This window comes from Strongylocentrotus purpuratus, unplaced genomic scaffold (genome assembly GCF_000002235.5).
Source record: "Strongylocentrotus purpuratus isolate Spur 01 unplaced genomic scaffold, Spur_5.0 spur5_scaffold_6, whole genome shotgun sequence".
Lineage (NCBI taxonomy): Eukaryota > Metazoa > Echinodermata > Echinoidea > Camarodonta > Strongylocentrotidae > Strongylocentrotus > Strongylocentrotus purpuratus.
In genome coordinates this window covers 20,838,257-20,856,762 of record NW_022145612.1, presented here as the reverse complement: position 1 = coordinate 20,856,762, position 18,506 = coordinate 20,838,257, and the positions used below count along the sequence as shown (strand labels likewise).

The following is an 18,506-nucleotide window of genomic DNA, read 5'->3' as shown; positions in this document are numbered from 1 at the left end:
ATTTAGTATTTATTTGTGGAATGGTGAGGAGAGACTTTTGGGAAGATCTGAGGGTTCTGTTTGGAACATATAGGGTAAGTAATTCTGTTAAATAAGTAGGAGCTAATCCTTTTGTAACTTGACTCTTTTAAAAACCGAATTGTTTATTTTGAATGACCACTACAGATAGCTCTTCTGCACTGAGTGTCATTGTTCAGTATGATACCATCAACCATCTCAAGATGTTAGAAGGACAGGTGATCGATGAACTACTCCATGTCAAGTGGAACTTGTATTGCAAGGTATAAAGCTTACATCACACCCAAAACAGACTATATCTTTATACATGTGTGTATATATATATATATATATATATATATATATCTAGAAGACTATTTGTTCAGCTTCAGCTTAATTCATTTACTCTCAATAACTGCATGAGCATGCATGGTGGTGTAGCTGGTTCAGTGAGTAGTGGTATATCTTGGTATATCTTTTTGTGATTTTTCTGCCCCGTATGTTACAAAATATAGAATAACATAGTTATCATGACATGTAGCATTTCTATGATATCTGGGGGGGGGGGGGGTGTTTCATAAAGCTGTTCGTAAAGTTACGCTTGACTTTACGAACGACTTGTATATGAAATGCCAGATAGGATTCCCAAAGTTTGTCCTGACATCTTTACAAAGAGTCACTATATTTCCAATAACCTCAATTAAATTATGGCAAACAAATATACTTTGCATTAAAAATGTTTGTTATAATAAGAATGTCAATCTTCATCTGCACAGTTCAACTTTAGTTGATGCAGTTGAATAATGATCGAGCACCCCATTTGGCTTTTCATATTTAAGTCATTCGTAAAGTCATGCGTAACTTTACAAACAGCTTTATGAAACAACCCCTGGTCTATCCAAGATCTAAGAGAGAATTAGCACCTTCATACAACCACCATGGGAACCATTTTTCATAGTCGGCAATCTTTGGGACAAAGACCTTGGGCCTTGTCCATTTATCATGCTCCTAGTGAATGTAATGATTGGTGGAGGCATATATGCAGGGAGTGATTACTCCACTCAAATAGGTGGTACACTCAAAATAGTAATACTGCTCTGTGTATTATGGGGTATTTTTGTAGTACAATTATCAATTTGTATGTCCTCCTTGTTATGTAGTGCTTTCGAAGATCATGCATTTGTGACTATCATCAACCAAAGCAAATGAGATCTTCATGTTCATACCTTATCTTATTGAAATGTGGTAGTGCACCGATAAAGACATTGTTCAATCTAATTTCCTTACAGAAACAATTTGCCTTCAAATTATTCTGGGCATGTATCCATTTGACGTGGCTCTTCATCGCCGTCCAGCTCCGTCCAGCTCAAGGTCTTCTTAGTGGAAGCAGGCCTGTCGATAAGGTAAAATAATTTTTATAATTTAAGGTTGTAACACACTCATGCTTGTAAGAATTATAAGGTTTTATTAATCTACAAGTAGCAATTTATATTTATATATATGTTTTAAAGCTTCAAATAGAAAAAAGATAGCAAGGAAGTATTTCTACACAAGAACAATGGCTGATTGGATACTAGACCTACTAGTGGCTACTATCCCTTTGAACAATTACCCACATACCAGACAGCTGGCGCCCAGATACAGCTCCCAAAGACATCTACCCCTTAGACAATTAATATTTGGATAACTACTCTCTGGCTTATTATCCTTAATGACAATTCCTTCCTGACAGCTACTACTAATACTCCATGGAAAACTACCCGATTAGAAAATTACCCTCTGGGTAGTCCAGTGGTAATCGTGTGTGGAGGTACATGTAGATGTCTTGGTGAGGGCAGGTGTTTGTTGCTTTGTGTCAGGGATGGCAGTGTGGGGTTATTATTTGGGACAGAGAAAGATTGAATATGAAATGGACAAATCAATAAGAATTTTTGTGTGTGAAGGAGAAAGTTGTGGATATTTAAAGTTTAATTTGGTCATTATGTTCTACTTAATAATTTATTGATTTATTTTGTGCTCTTTGCTTGAGGGCATCGTAATTGTATCATTCTATACCAACCTTTAAAACTACATTCTTTGCTTTTCCTCCCTTTTAACTCTATAGTTCCGCTATGTGTCAGAAGTGTGTGTAATCGTTGGCTGTCTTGCAAAGACTTTTACGGAACTAACAGAGATTAGAGCAAGAGGATCATTCACCGATTACATAAAAAGTTTGGTAAGCAATCATGTCTCGTTTTTGCTATAAAGAGAATATCACAAAAGAGAAGGTGAGCTGCGTATGGAATTTTAAAACAATTTGCAAAAGAAGTTGAAATGTATATTTCCCCCACGTCCGCACCACAGTGACTTAAGCTCACGGACGCCAGCTATTCTCCACTCCTGACGACGGATAGTCAACCTGTTCGAAACGTCGAGCCACTCCCGCCACCCATCCTCTCCAAGCGCTATAGTTCTCCTTAGAACTATAAGCTAAGAAAGATAACCAACAGTCTTTTTCAAGACTACACCAACAGTCCTTTTCAGGACTACACACCCTCAAGAAAGATTACCGAGAGTCCTTATCAGGACTCCTCAATCCTCTCTCTCACATGGTGCACCCGCAAGCCTACTGTATATATTTTTATTTATGTACCAAATTTATGATACTCTGAAGTGATTTTTATTCAAAGCAAATAAGCATTTGTTATATAAGTTACAAGCTGTCTTTGTTTGGAAGATGATACTGACTTAGCTTCATATCGCAAGTGGCATTGAGCATTATTTTCTTTTATATCAACATTTTTATATAGGCCACAAAATCAAACATACCGGTAATATCTTTATAAATAGCCTATCTAGAGCTAGAAACTCTCAGGCCTGCATGGTAGCTACTACCCCTTGTTCAGTAACTTGTAAAAGAGCACACCAATATCATTTTGTAACCTTTCTTATCTCTCTTGCAACCTATGCAGGCTGATTTTCCAACAAAAGCTCTCTTCATGATAGCAGTCTTGCTGCTCTTCATCTGTATCCCTCTCCGATTCACGGGGCTAGAGTGGTATGAAAACGTCCTCATCATGTTCATCGTGCCTCTCTCCTGGAGCTACCTCTTATTCTTCTTCAGGTGAGTCCATGCAGTTATCTGAAGTTAAATTCCAATGATTTTTTTCTCTCATGCAAAACATAATACAATGAATAAATATATTACAAACAAATATACAATGAAACAACAAATATAATAGTAATAGCACGAGAAAAGAGGAACTAACTAAAAGCATAGCTTGTTGAATTATTAGTTCCTCAGATGCTGTTTTACAAGATATCTTGAACAAAGTATACTGAGAAAATCAATAAATTAAAAAATATGAAGCAAAGAAATTATGAATTTTGGGAGAAAAATAAATAAAAGATTGTAGATATTAAACCTGCTAAGAATGCTGAGAAATTTGTACTTTCATGGTTTTTTCTCCCCCTAGAGATTTTACTATATAACTTAACATGAATATGAATTGATAATGATGAGAAGAAAGCAAGTAGATTGTTTAAATGCCATGTTGTTTTTGTTCTGCTGATCCGCATGACTGTATTAACGTGTGAATTTTGATAAAAGGGTGAAAAATAACGCCTTGTATAGTCTGTTCAAAGAATTTTAAGCTATTGATCTGTGAAATGATTAGGATTCATGTCTAAAATCTTTAGAAACGAGCCCCAATTTGAATTGTAAGTCTTAAAATATTAGGATTCATGCACTTTCCATTTCATACATGAAATAGATAATGCTCATAATTTGGAAATTATTAAATCAAAGAAAAACCAATAGATCTAGGTACCTGTGTGTTCCTTTCGGAATCTCAAAAAATTATATAAAAGAATCTTAAATATATTTGAGTGGGATCCATGTACGTGTAGACGTCTAACTGCGATGATCATTGCTAACTATAAAAATGACAGATTCCCATTTGTGAATGATAAGACTTTTCCAGATAATCACCATGTTTTTTGTTTTTCACTTCTTCGTAACTCATTCTTGACAACTTCATTTCTCATTCACAGGGGTCATCCTAGCCTTGGTCCATTGGTGGTAGTCTTCTTCAAGATGTTGAAAGGAGATTTGTTGCGATTCTCTCTCATCTACTTCATTCTTCTTATAGTATTTGCTCAAGGTAAGGGGATTATTTCCCGAAGTTCATGATTTTTCTTAACTTTAAGCCCCACTGTCCTACTTGTAGCTACTTGCTCCCTCTATATAGAAAACTTCCCACATCGTTGCCTGTTGGTCTCCCATGATCCTTTATACCTTATGTTATTTGTGAGCTGAGTTGATGAGATAGCCACCTTTCAGTGACCTCGCTATGTGGTCTAATCCCTCCTGGCCAAACTAGTGCAGATAAGCTTTAAGAAAGAAATTAGATATAAATTACCAAAAAAAAATAAGTTTGATAAGATCTTCATGCCTAAAATATTCAATGTTAACAAGAAACCTTTCCTATGGCTCTGTCCACTTTGGCTACCGGTATTTAATATCAGAAGTTCATGAATGTGCCTCCTATTTGTTGAATTACATTTTGGGGGGGTCAATTATTTGAAATAAAACTAATATATCTATTTGTTATTTTTTATTTCCAGCATTCTTCTTCCTCTTCAGGGACAGTGGTGCAAATACCAAATCATTTGTGACAATTTCAGAAACCTTCATTTCAACATTCATCATGACAAACGGAGAATTCAACGTAAGTCATGACCGCAGATTTTGAATTACTGTTTTAGAGCAATATTGTAGTGACAAGGGTTATTTTGATGAAGATTACATAATCATCATAATTGTTTTGAAGCGCTGACTTTTCATAGCTTTCATGAGAATGTTACAATCAATGTCCAGTAAGGCTTACATGCTGGTACATATATTCGACAGAAGGGCATTCTCTTGACGTTGTTTTATATTATTTAGACACATAGAATATTTATATTTTTTAATAGTTTATTATTTCTATTAATATTATTCATTGTGTATGTAGTTTGATATACTCTGATACGTATCACATCACATTGTTCATACATTAATCGTTGAAAAGAGGGAAAAGCCTTTTGGATGACCACAGCAATTTGATTTGTATCTTCTATTCTGTACCTCTTGCAGTGGCGTGAACTTTATGAGTGTCGTATGCCGTGGTTTGCCATCATCCTGTTCATAATCTTCATGTGGTTCATCTCGGTACTTATGCTCAACATGGTCATCGCCATGATGGCGCGTACCTTTGATATCATCAAGGAGAGATCCCGTATGGAGTGGAAGAGACAGGTAAGTAGTCATATTTCAGCACTTAAGATTAGTTAGTTTTATACATCACCTAAGTAGATCCTTGTCATTTGATTGGAGGATTGTTGGTCACATGATATTCAATAGATAAACTATTGCATGGGCGTGCATTTTTGGTACTATTTGCCGTAGTACTATTCAACGAGCGTGCATTTTTGGTTATATGCAGACTGCGTACACCTCTCTGCCCTGTGCGTATCCCATTGTTATTTAGCTGCGCGCATCTGGCGCGAAGGTGATCAAGAAGGGCCGACTCCAACTTTAAGTTATCTTTAATATAAGGAGCAAAGCATACTTTGTTGAAAGATTAACGTTCTAATTTTTGTCTCGCCTGCGTAGCAAAAAGCGAGACATAGGCGCCGCTTTTCCGGTGACGGCGGCGGCGACGGCGACGGCGACGGCGACGGCGACGGCGACGGCGTCAACATCAAAAACTTAACCTAAGGTTAAGTTTTTGAATTTTTGGTATAATTTTTAAAGTATAATTTCTTAGTCAATGAAACTTTGACTATAGGGTAATCAAGTATCCCCAATCATGTGAGTAGAATTTCAGATCACAAAGTCAAGGTCAAAGGTCATTTCAGGTCAACAGACTTGGACTATGTTGTAGCATCATCATCGAAAACTTAACCTAAGGTTAAGTTTTTGAATTTTTGATATAATTTTGAAAGTATAAGTTCTTAGTCAATGAAATTTGGACTATAGGGTTATCAAGTCTCCCCAATCATGTGAGTAGAATTTCAGGTCACTAAGTTAAGGTCAAAGGCCATTTAAGGTCAACAAATTTAGACTTTGTTGTGGCATCGACATTAAGATTTTCAAAATGCTTCTTCTTCGTTATTTTTCAACCGATTTTGATTCTGATTGTTTCATATGATAGGGCTAGGAGGGGATTTAAAATTTCTACACAGAATCGTGAAATTCATTATCTATGCTAATTTATGCAAATTTATTCGAAATCACAAAAAAGGCTTCTTCTCCTTTATTTCTCGACCGATTTTGATTTGGTTTGCTTTATATCGTAGAGCTAACTTTGGTACACTAAACTTCTACACAGAATTTTGAAATTGTTCTCCATTAATTAATTATGGTAATTTATGCAAATTTATTCCAAAAATAACAAAAATTGCTTCTTTTCCCTCATTTCTTGACTGATTTTGCCTTATCTGGTAGAGCTAAATTTGGAACAATAAACTTCTACACAGAATTGTGAGATTTTGCTCCATTGATTATTTATGGTACTTCATGCAAATGAAATGAAATTATGTCCCTTCCACATTGACATTCTGGTTTATCATATTGAATTGCGTTATGCAGGCGAGACCGCCGAGAGCGTTTCCCTTGTTATGTTGTATAAAACAAATAATGAATATTTTCATTCTTTGAAAAATTAACGTTAATCCTATTCAACTAGGCTGACAGCTTTGTTGAATAGAACATTAATCTTTCAACGAATGAAAATATTTGCACTATTGAACTCATAAGCATTCACTATTTGTATACTATGTTAAACAAAGAAGAAAATATTGTTATGATATTTCCTATTTTCGTCCCTCTACGCTGGTGACAGGAAGCTTTATATGTCAGATCTGGCCCAACCTAAATCACAGAGAGTCCCTGTGGATTTTAACTCCCAAAAATCAATTGTATCATCATCAATCAATTATATGTTTCAAATCTTGTATGTATTTCATCTCTTGCACAAGCTGAGCCTTGAGCATTTGACTGTCAAGTGGATTTGGCGCCTTATAAATCATATGTATTATTATTATTATTAAATCTATCATGCTTCTGTCAAATAGAAAAGTTACTTGTATCTTGTTTGATTGATATGTTCTGTAACACACAATTGATTTGGATGCAATTTACGTTACAGGAAAATATAATTAATTTTAAAAGTATACAATTGATATGAAAATTGACTTTAAAATCGATTTGTATGTTACAGGAACCAGATATGTCTATCACTTATACTAAACAGTGTAAAGGTTCTGTTCTTGACATTATCAAAGACACTTCCCATATGAATTTATTTCTCAATTTTGTTTTGCTTTTTTTTTAATAAATAGAAGAAGTTGTTAAAGAATCTCTTTATATGCATACATTTTCTCTTACCTCTTTCACCTTCCCATCTTCTCTTTGTTTGCTTCTTCCCATCAACCCTTTTCTTGAATATGTAATCTTTCAGTGTTATTTTCCTCCTCTGTTTATTGATTGTCATTCTTTTTGGGGGGCATTTGTTGTACTTTGATGCACAGGTCCATATATTATTATATCCGTGTAAAAAATGTGCAATCTGAATTTACAGTTATGATGTTCTATATTCATGTATGTAAGATCTCTACATGTATAGCTGTATATAAATCCATGTATTTTATCTTCCTTTCCAGCTTCTTCTTCTGTCTTTTCACTCTTTCATGTTATTCCTAATTCATGTCTGATGACAGCATTCTTATATCCTCACATTTGTACTTCCTTTTTTAAATTCTAATTTCTTGTTAAACATTTCTTCTTCTTTTCCTTAGTCGTCTATTTGTTGTACTAACTCCTTCTTCTTCTGTTGTGTTATATAATCATTTAGAATAGGACTAATGAATACCTGAATTAAAGTCAATCTTGTTTACTTTCATTTTCTCTCTCAGTGGGCCATGATTGTTTTGAATGTGGAAAGGTCTGTATTGAGACCCAGACTAGCCAAGGTTCGGAAATCTTACTCATTTCCTCTCAAAATCAAGCAGCGGGTTAGTTCTATAGTCATCGACAACAATCAACCAGAGACCAGTACAAATGGAAGGTAATTACAAGAATGCAATATATAGTCTAATCCAAATTATCTGAACAAACCAAGTAACTGTATCTATAAAGATTCATTTAAACACATTTGCTTTTGTTCTATAAACTGTCAATCTTGACCTCGTCCTTTAACTAACAAAAATCCAGAGTAACCAATGGTTACAAAACCTTATGCATTTTCTAATATGCATTACTTTCAAATACTCATACTTTCAGAGTTTCTAAAACCGACCCGGCAGACTTCCCTTTAAACAGATCACTGCCAATTTGCATGAACCAAAATAACTGTAAACATCTTTATCTTGCATCCATACACAAGCTTGATAATTCTCATCTATCTTCATAGTTTAAATTCCTTCTAAAAACCTCAACAATAGATTGTCACTTTAAATGTGCTATATGACCTTCGACTGACTTTGACAGGCACCTAATTTGCATATTTATGCTCGCCTAAGAAAAACTGTCTCATAAAATGTCTTCATACAATTCAACCCTGTTTGAATTAAACTGAAATACCTGACTTGCTCTAAAACTTCCCAGTAATAATCTAGAGATTTACACTTCAATACAAAATAAACTATCTGGCATAACTTGTAATTTACACCTGTAATTTACATCTGTAATCTACACATGCAGTACATTACAGCAATCCTTTCGAGTTTCGTTATTAACTCTTAAAATGAATAAACAGTTTCTTTCAATTCTGACTCTAAATACCATGTCAGAGGTGCAAATGTTAACCTTTTACCAAGTCAATAAATAGTGTCTTGCAACTTTTATGCAAGCTAAATGAAATTCCACAGACCAACTTTTGTGACCCAAACAAACTGCATAAAATCCAAGATTCTAGCATGCACAAATATAAACATCCTTTATCTTTAGGACTTCTACATATATACACTGTTTACTCTATAAATGACATAAAACGATATTTGCCTATTACTGTAATTCTGTTTTGACAATTATTATTGAACTGGAAAAAACACATGACTAAAAGTACGTCTTATGGGCGCGGCCATTTTAGGCGCAGCCATCTTGGAATTAATGCCACACGTGCATTATGCTAATAAGTTAAATACAGTTCTTTAGAATCCATTTTACAGTACAACTTGAATCTATCTTATTTTCCGTTTTAAGAGTTCACATTCCAATTTATATTAATCTAAACACTCACTTCTGTGGCGGGACAAAACTTTGTCGGGAATACTTCTATGGCAACTGACGGGTTAACTAGTAAATGAGTCAAACTTGACTACATTTCTGACTGTGCACTGCGTTGACTGAAGAACATGGCGACAGTGCCGAACTTAACCTATGGTAGCTTATAAGAGCAAAAAAAAGAGAAAATCTAAACCAAGCAAAAATCATCGCTCGGCGAAACATCCTCCCCACCCAATGAGGGAACTTTCCTCATGAAAAACATTAACATTAAATTAACACTTGCTATATTACTGTTCGTAGCCTTCAACTGGGTATACTGAATACACTTCCACAACGCGAGCGATGGTCCATTTTCCACGTAACGCGTTGGCGCCAGCCATCAAAAACGATATCGTTGACACAAACATTGCGATGATCAATGTTCCACTTCCATCTTGGCGTCAATAACGTGAGCACGTCTCTTCTCAAACGCTGCCAGAAGGCATCTGCAATCCCTTGGACGAGCTCTACTCGATGCCTTGGGTTCTTGGTTTCTCGGAACGGCTCTTGTGCAACATCACTGGATGCACGTCCTAACAGCATGTCATTAGGACTCAGGTAGTTCCCATCATCCGGATCAGTCGGGATTCTGGCAATCGGCGGTTGATTGTCTGGATTGGCCACCTCTATCAGGCATGTATACAGTTCAAACTGCGTCAGGATTCGCTCTCCAATGGATCTCTTCAGAGCATACTTGCAGCTCTTCACCAATAACTCGGCGCAGCCGTTGTGATGCGGGGCTATGAACGTCCATTTCGTTTCCTTTTCAGTACAGAAATCCTTTAGCACACGTTGAGCACCTACAAACTGAGTACTGTTATCACTCCAAATCTGTGATTGCTTCCCTCTCAAAGCAAAGATTTGACGAAGTACTTGAACAAACTCCATTGCGGAACATTCAGTTGCAAACTCTAAATGCAGACATGTGAACAAAACTGGTGGTGTATGTGGGGCTAGTCTTTCTCTGGGTAACTCGGTCATTTCATGTGGTTCTGCCTTCTGGTCAAATGCTCCACACACTGCACATTTGAACTTTACAGTCTTTACTAGTCTTTGTCCCTTCAGAATCCGGTACCTCCTTCTAGCCTTTGCTGTACTGGTTGCAACTCTAGTATGACCACTACTGTTGTGGACATGTCGTGTGAACTTGTCGTGTTCGAAAGGAAACAGGTCTGGGTGTTCCCTTCCAAACGACATCTCAGCTCTATCTACTCTGTCTCCTACTCGGATGATGCCCGTACCGTCTGTGTGAGCACTAAGGGCTTTCAGTTCTCCCATATCGTCTCTGCCTTTCAGTGACTTCTTGGCACTCTGCAATACTGCTTCTCCTTTCTCTAACTCATCAGGTGTCAAAGTGCCAATGTTGTCATTATCACCAACATCAATTTCCTTCCTGCACTTCGATCTCAGCTTTCTTACAAACTTCAGCACATATAATGTCACTCCGATCAACTTTCTCCAGCTGAAGAACCTCTTGCAGTCAATGACGTCCTCTTTGTTGGTTACTATCAAGACTGATTGTTCTTCTTTACCTCTTTCTGATTCAACTTCAGGCACCTTTCCCTCTAGCTTTGGTTCTTCTGGCCACTCTGACTTTGGTTGGCACAGAAAATCAGGTCCGTGCTGCCATCTGCCGTCAAACTCATCTTCACTCAAATCTTGGGTGAGATCATCTGCAACATTCACCTCTGCTTCTTGCCTGCTGATACCACTAGGATGGCACTGCACTGGATCATGACAAACTTCAATTGGTTCTGTCGTCCAGAAATCATTGAAGTCCACTGAGTTGGCAAGCATAACATTCATAACTGTACTCTTGGTTGGCTGTTGCTTTGAGGTAGCTCCAAACACTACCCATCCTAAAGGTGAATGCCTTGCCAACATATTCCCTCTCTCTCTGGTTTCTCCTTTATGAAGCTTAGCATGGTCGGTTCCTACTAACACATCGATGGATCCAAAACCACGGTGTAGAAGATCCTTCTTCAGGTGGAATGTCCTTGCAAGCTCATCAACCCGAACTTCTGCTACATTATCGTTGATGCACTCCAACCCAAGTGCCAACACTCCGTAAGCCTGCTTGCCTTCAAGTGACTGTAGTCTCATCCTATACAGTTTCGTCTTCACTGCTTCAACACGGCCTCCGACTTTCGTGATGTTGATCGTGATCGGTTTCCCAACCAAACCCATGTCGTCTGCCATCGACTGCTTCACAAGACTGATCTGGGATCCTGAGTCTATTAGACAGTTAGCTGTTGAACTCTTCTGATCTGGACCCAGCACTTTAACCGTAACCACTGGCAGTAGGGCGGAATTTCCAGCTACACTGGCGACTATCTCAGTTCTGGTTTCAACTTCCCTGTGCAGCAGAGGATGATGAAATGAAGAGCACTGCTCCCCATTTATCTCTTTAGAGCACCTCTTCCTTCTCTTGCAGGTTCTCATGTTGTGCTCTCTGCCTGCCTTCTTGAGACAACTAAAACATGCATGATTGTCTCTCATTAACTGAAACCTCTCTGTCTGACTCTTGGAGAGGACCTTCTGGCAATGTTCAACCCAATGATCAGAAGATTCGCAGATCCAGCATCTGTACTGGGTAAATTGGGTACTCTCACTGTTCTGTTTGTTGTCAGCACTTACATGGTGGACTGCATTCTTCTGTCTGCTGCTACTAGTTGCACTTCTAAGCGGTGCAGTGGCCCGCATACGTGTCATCATCTCCGTCTCCATCCAGTCCAGTAAGTGCTGCAAACTGACATCCTTGCCAGCACTTTCTACATGTCTGAACCACACCTTCCGGTCTTCGAGGGTCATCTTGCGCTCTATCAGAGCCAACGTTTGGCTGTTATCAATGTCTTGTGGACAGCCAACTTCCTTCAGTGTATTGAAGCTTCGCCTCAACAGGTGCACCAGATCGCAAAATCTGGAGTCCTCTCCGTCCCTCAAATCCCTAAAAGAATTCACATCGTAGATTATGGCATCTGCTATAAATCGCCGGTCACCGAAAACAGAGTTCAGGTATGCCCAAGCAGCATCGTAATCGTTGCCTACCCCTCTTATCATGTCCAAGGGCTTTCCCTGGAGGCAGGTACGCAGTATGGTGACCGCATCTCTCTTGCTATATCGAGTATCGATTAGATGATGAAAGTCCGATCGAAACGTAGCAAACTCTCTTACGTCACCGCCGAACTTTGGAAGTTTTGGGCGTTCCATCTGTACTTTGCAGGAGGTGACAACACGTGAGTCAACCTCTGCCTCTCTGCTCACAGTCTCATTCTCTTGCCCTGCTGTCTCTGCGGCTACAGACGATGCAGCAGTAGCTCCGATTGGACCATCACTCACATCCGGTACAGTTACAATTGCCTTTGACTTGGCATGGTCCCTTATTCTCATCTGCATATCAATGAATGTAGACTGGCAGCTTTCCAACCAGGCTTCCTCTTTAATGAATTCATCATCATCATCAATGGTCTCACAGAAGGCCTCATGCCTTTTCTCTAAATCTATAAATGTAACTTGCAAACCTTGGAAAGCTTCGTCGACCTCCTCAAGGTCCCTGTCATTGTCCAACAAATGCTGCAAGGCGTTGGACATCCGGGTTAGCTTAGCCTTTGCAGTTCTCCTCTTGATCTTGAGGTCCTTCACATCTTGTTCAGTTGTCATCTTGGTTAACTTAATCCCTTCGTCTCCTATTCCAGGTCAGCGTAGAAATCGAATGCAATGAATAATTGAGGAAAGGGAAAAATGAAGTTTGGGAGTCCAGCCGTAAATGGAGATATTAAGCTGTGAAGCTTATTTATTCGATCTGTAAAGACAGATAAAATAACAAAGACAGATTTAGTATATCATTCATGTTACACAAGAATGCAATATATAGTCTAATCCAAATTATCTGAACAAACCAAGTAACTGTATCTATAAAGATTCATTTAAACACATTTGCTTTTGTTCTATAAACTGTCAATCTTGACTGTCATATCCTAACCAGGATATAGAATAAATGGAATTCAACACAAGTATTACGAGTCTCATAGTCTTTATTGTATCCTTTCCGCTCCCGCTTCACGAACATGTAACATGCCGTATTTGACCTCTTGACCTTGCAACATGCAATGCATTACATTATCTCTCGATCACATTGTTGTTTACATCGATATCAATATCATGTCTAATCGAACATCATGACATCCCTCCCTTATCAGATTAAAAGATATCTTTTCCATTTTACTTCAATGAATAATCATGAACCCTGATTTCAAAACTTGTTTTAGCATGCAATAAGTTTTGAACTGTTTGTATCAATATAATACATGTATGTGACTTTTCCATTGACCACATCGATATCCAAATATCGTTTGTTTGTTTTCATACTAATAACGACTCGTGTATTACTTGACTTCGAACTATTGAACTTGAACTTCAACCAAACACACATTGTTTTTTGTTTTTAAAACAATGAACTCCCAATTCAGAACTTATACATTTCTCATCATACACATCATGAAATGAATATTCAAACAACTTGACATTACAATATATGCAGTGTATGATCAACTCACTTCATTTAACTACTTGACTGACATATCAAACTGCTTTAACTATAAAGTCTCTGTTTGTTTATAATATGAGTCTTTCATAAGACGCATGCATTAGAGTTCTCAATATTCATCTCTGGGTTGGATGTTGATCAGATCTGTCATGAGACATTTTAGAGTTCTCATTATAATTAATCTTATAATGTTCTTTCTTCAGCTGCTAGTCTTTCACTTGAGCTTCAAATTAGCTAACAACTTGAGAGTTTGCTTTGAGATGAATCCCCACGTTTCTCTTGGCACTAGCTTGCACCCTTTTCTTCTCTCATTTTTTTTTTGGTTTAAATTTCACTAATTAATCACTTTAACTCAGGGCAGCGTACAAGCATTCACCCAAAACTACTTTTTTTTTTTCTTCAAATAGGGCAGCGTACAAGCATTCACCCAAACTTTTTTCTTCTTCTTCAAATAGGGCAGCGTACAAGCATACACCCGGTTACTGAACTTTTCATTGAATATAGGGCAGCGTACAGGCATACACCCTTATATAGTGAACATTCCGTTAAATATAGGGCAGCGTACAGGCATACACCCTATGTACTTGCTAAAATAGCACTTGAACTCTTTGTGAAACATTTTAACACTCAAACATTCAAATGACTGAAAAACTTTGTTGTGTCACTTTTACTGGTTGAACACTTCGCGTCACAATACTAGATGGCTGTTTCCACCGAACCTTCATTCCAACAAATAATCAGAAAATCGCTTGGGCCTCAAACGATGGCGTTTTGGTCTGCTCCAAATTGATGTCTGGGTCGGTGATGGTACGGTCTTCGGAACTCCCATCTGACGCTCAGTCCCCTCATGTTGGCTCTGATCACTAGTAGTCTCGACATCAGACTGCGGTGTTATCAATTCAGCACCAACACCATGGTAGAGTGGAACCTGGGCCTCTGTAGTCTCAGCTTCCGGCTGCAGTATTCCTATGTCACTAGTAGTCTCAACATCAGACTGCGGTGTTATCAATTCAGCACCAACACCATGGTAGAGTGGAACCTGGGCCTCTGTAGTCTCAGCTTCCGGCTGCAGTATACCCTGTCGATGATACTTCTTCACATGTGATGTGTTCCTAGCATACATCACACCTTCTGGTGAGCAAATGTTCAGCTTGTTGCCCTCTCTGGATACAACTGTGTATGGTTGTGGTAGAAATGGTGTGTCCATTTTGCTAGACACTTCCCTCCTCACCAGAACTTCATCTCCTGGCACCACATCAGATGGTTTGGCACCCCTCTTAGAGTCTGCATACAGTTTCGATGCACCTTTGCTCTCAGCGTCCTGGTCTCTGATCTCTTGGTCATTTAGAGATTCACTGATAACAGGTAACTTTGTCCTGATCTTCCGTCCGAAGAGTAGCTCAGCTGGGCTTTTACCTGTTGTGCTATGTGGTGTAGCCCTGTATGCTGCAACATATGACAGAAGCGCCTCCTTCCAGTCTTTGCCTTCTGAATGAGCAATTCTCATTCTCTTCTCGAGGGATTGGTTCTGTCGCTCAACCTCACCATTTGCCTGAGGCCACTTGGGTGTAACCCTATGGTGGTGTACACCTGTCAGCCTCATATAGTCTGCAAAGACTTGCGAGATAAATTGAGGCCCATTGTCAGAATACAGGGTTAGTGGCAAACCATGTCTTGCGAAGATCCCTGCTAGAGCTGCCACTGTCTTCTCTGCTGTTGTAGATCGCATCACAATATATTCATAATATCTACTGTAATAGTCAATGATCACTAGAATTGATTCACCAGATGGTAGTGGTCCCAAAAAATCTACTGCGACATCCTCCCATGGACCAGCTGGTAAGAGCGTACTTCGTATTGGCTCACATGCGTTTGCTACAGCCTCAATCTTGGCCTTGGTGGGATTGATGCCGTCCTTGGTCAACTTGTGTCCCCTGAATACTAACTCGGACACACCAAACAGGCACTTTTCTGCATTGGCCGTTAATCCTGCGTCTTTCAATCGTGTCAAGGTCTGTCGAAGCCTCTCATCATGCTCTTCCTGCGTGGCACCATGAATGATGATGTCATCAGAAATGTTTGCAACACCAGGTAGTCCTTGAAGCACTTTGTGGATCTCGTGCTGATAGATCTCAGGTGCTGCATTCACACCGAATAACAATCTCTTGTAACGGTATAGTCCGCAATGTGTTACAAACGTGGTCAACTTTCGGGATTCAGGATCTAACTCCAACTGATGATATCCCCATTTTAGATCAATTTTTGAGAACACCTTGCTTGTTGACAACTCTTGGAGTATTTCATCCACTGTCGGTATCGGATGTCTCTCCCTCACAATGGCTTCATTGACCCGCCTCATGTCAATGCATATCCGGATATCTCCATTAGGCTTGGGTACTATGACTACAGGACTAACCCACGGTGTAGGTTCTTCCACAGGCTCTATAATGTCTTGCTCGACTAGTTCCTGGATCTTCTCCTTCACTCTGTCTCTCAAACCGAATGGTGTTCTTCGAACTGGCTGGGCTACAGGTCTAATCTCGGGATCAACTTTCAGCTTGATTTGTCGATCACGCAGTTTTCCAACGCCTTGGAATACTGGCTTGAATTCTTCTCTCATATCTACATATGATTTCACAGAGTTCACATCTATCCCGATCCGTAGCACACCAAGGGCTAATGCCGTTTTTCTACTCATCAGTGGTTCGCCTTTCTCTGCAATGACAACAAATTCAGCTTCTACACTTCTCTCACCTGCCGTGACCACAGCTTTAAAACATCCAATGGTCTGGAGTGGCTCTACAGAAGTATACGGATAAATCTTTTTGTTACACCTTCGGGATGAGCATGTAATTTTCTCTGTCTTCAGGAACTCCCATAATGCTCTGTCAATGATATTCGCGGTGGTTCCAGAATCTACTATGATATCAACTGGTACTCCTCCAATCACAACAGGCACCTTTTCACACTTGTCAGTATCAATAGCGAATGCATATCCTCTCTCACTATCATCACTATGATTCTGTTCATCACCTTGCTTATTCTGACAGTGACATGTGCATTCATCCACTTGTCGCACTTTGTGACCTTGCCTTTTCTGTCCCCATTTTCCTCTAGGTTTAACGTTTGGTCCACTTGTCTGCTCCTTCTTCCCTGAACCATCTCTGCACTTTGTGGCGAAGTGTCCCTTTTTCCCACATGTGTGGCATATCCGTCCCTTGGCTGGACATGTCGAGTCCTTATAACTGTGCCCAGTTCTCCCACAATTAAAGCATTCACGGGTTTCATTACTGACCTGACGGATCTGGGAACTAGGGTTAGGAAACTCGTCCACCGATGACAGTATTCTGAATTGAGAATCCATGGCCTCCACGGCCTCAAGTGACGCTGCTATCGCCAAGGTTGCAGTTAGGGTGAGTGCAGTACCCTTTTCCAAAAGTTTCCTTCGCAGTCTAGACGACCGCAACCCTTGAACGACCTGATCACGAATCTGGTTCTCCAAATCATCTCTGAAAGCACAGCCTTCTGCTGCCTTCTTAAGCCGTGTCACCATCTGCGACACAGTCTCATCCGCCTGCTGAGTAATCTGTCTGAAAACATGACGTTGAAAGGTAGAATTTGACTGCACAACAAAATGCTTCTCCAAAGCGTTCACAGCCTTGTCATAATCTGCCTTGGTGCCAGTATCCTCAAGGGTCTTGAAAACTTCCCGCACAGCCGCTCCAGCCGAGTACATCATCAAGGCTCTACGTCGAGTCAACTGCGCCGGCTCTGCCCCGTCGACAAACACACCGAGGCTATCTGCGTACGCATCAAACTCCTCATACCAGCGCTGCCATCTTTCACTCACAACACTGCCGTCTCCGGTCGGATCAAACTGACTAAGTCCCTTGATATCTGCGCCTCCAAACGCCATTTTCCTTCTCAAACAGATCTACAATTGTCCTATATGACTTTCATCCTCGTCGCCAATGTCATATCCTAACCAGGATATAGAATAAATGGAATTCAACACAAGTATTACGAGTCTCATAGTCTTTATTGTATCCTTTCCGCTCCCGCTTCACGAACATGTAACATGCCGTATTTGACCTCTTGACCTTGCAACATGCAATGCATTACATTATCTCTCGATCACATTGTTGTTTACATCGATATCAATATCATGTCTAATCGAACATCATGACATTGACCTCGTCCTTTAACTAACAAAAATCCAGAGTAACCAATGGTTACAAAACCTTATGCATTTTCTAATATGCATTACTTTCAAATACTCATACTTTCAGAGTTTCTAAAACCGACCCGGCAGACTTCCCTTTAAACAGATCACTGCCAATTTGCATGAACCAAAATAACTGTAAACATCTTTATCTTGCATCCATACACAAGCTTGATAATTCTCATCTATCTTCATAGTTTAAATTCCTTCTAAAAACCTCAACAATAGATTGTCACTTTAAATGTGCTATATGACCTTCGACTGACTTTGACAGGCACCTAATTTGCATATTTATGCTCGCCTAAGAAAAACTGTCTCATAAAATGTCTTCATACAATTCAACCCTGTTTGAATTAAACTGAAATACCTGACTTGCTCTAAAACTTCCCAGTAATAATCTAGAGATTTACACTTCAATACAAAATAAACTATCTGGCATAACTTGTAATTTA

General features: G+C 39.2%; 2 protein-coding genes across 2 annotated transcripts in view; one reads left to right on the top strand and one right to left on the bottom strand.

Moving 5' to 3' along the window:
* The window catches only part of LOC584846 (transient receptor potential cation channel subfamily V member 5), a 30,867-nt gene that overhangs the window by 8,990 nt on the left and 3,371 nt on the right, over positions 1-18,506 (top strand). Inside the window, exons 7-14 of the mRNA XM_031000435.1 lie at positions 166-281; positions 1,287-1,400; positions 2,102-2,212; positions 2,949-3,100; positions 4,030-4,139; positions 4,603-4,706; positions 5,114-5,275; positions 7,936-8,087. Of these exons, the coding sequence (XP_030856295.1) occupies positions 166-281; positions 1,287-1,400; positions 2,102-2,212; positions 2,949-3,100; positions 4,030-4,139; positions 4,603-4,706; positions 5,114-5,275; positions 7,936-8,087 (1,021 nt within the window). The remainder of the gene's footprint in view (positions 1-165; positions 282-1,286; positions 1,401-2,101; positions 2,213-2,948; positions 3,101-4,029; positions 4,140-4,602; positions 4,707-5,113; positions 5,276-7,935; positions 8,088-18,506) is intronic.
* Positions 13,303-18,021, bottom strand: LOC115930044 (uncharacterized protein K02A2.6-like). The gene is made up of 2 exons (XM_031000434.1): positions 14,266-18,021; positions 13,303-14,214 (listed from the first exon to the last, which is right to left on the bottom strand). The coding sequence occupies exon 1, from the start codon at positions 17,746-17,748 to the stop codon at positions 14,554-14,556; it is 3,195 nt and encodes a 1,064-aa protein (XP_030856294.1). The 5' UTR covers positions 17,749-18,021; the 3' UTR covers positions 13,303-14,214; positions 14,266-14,553.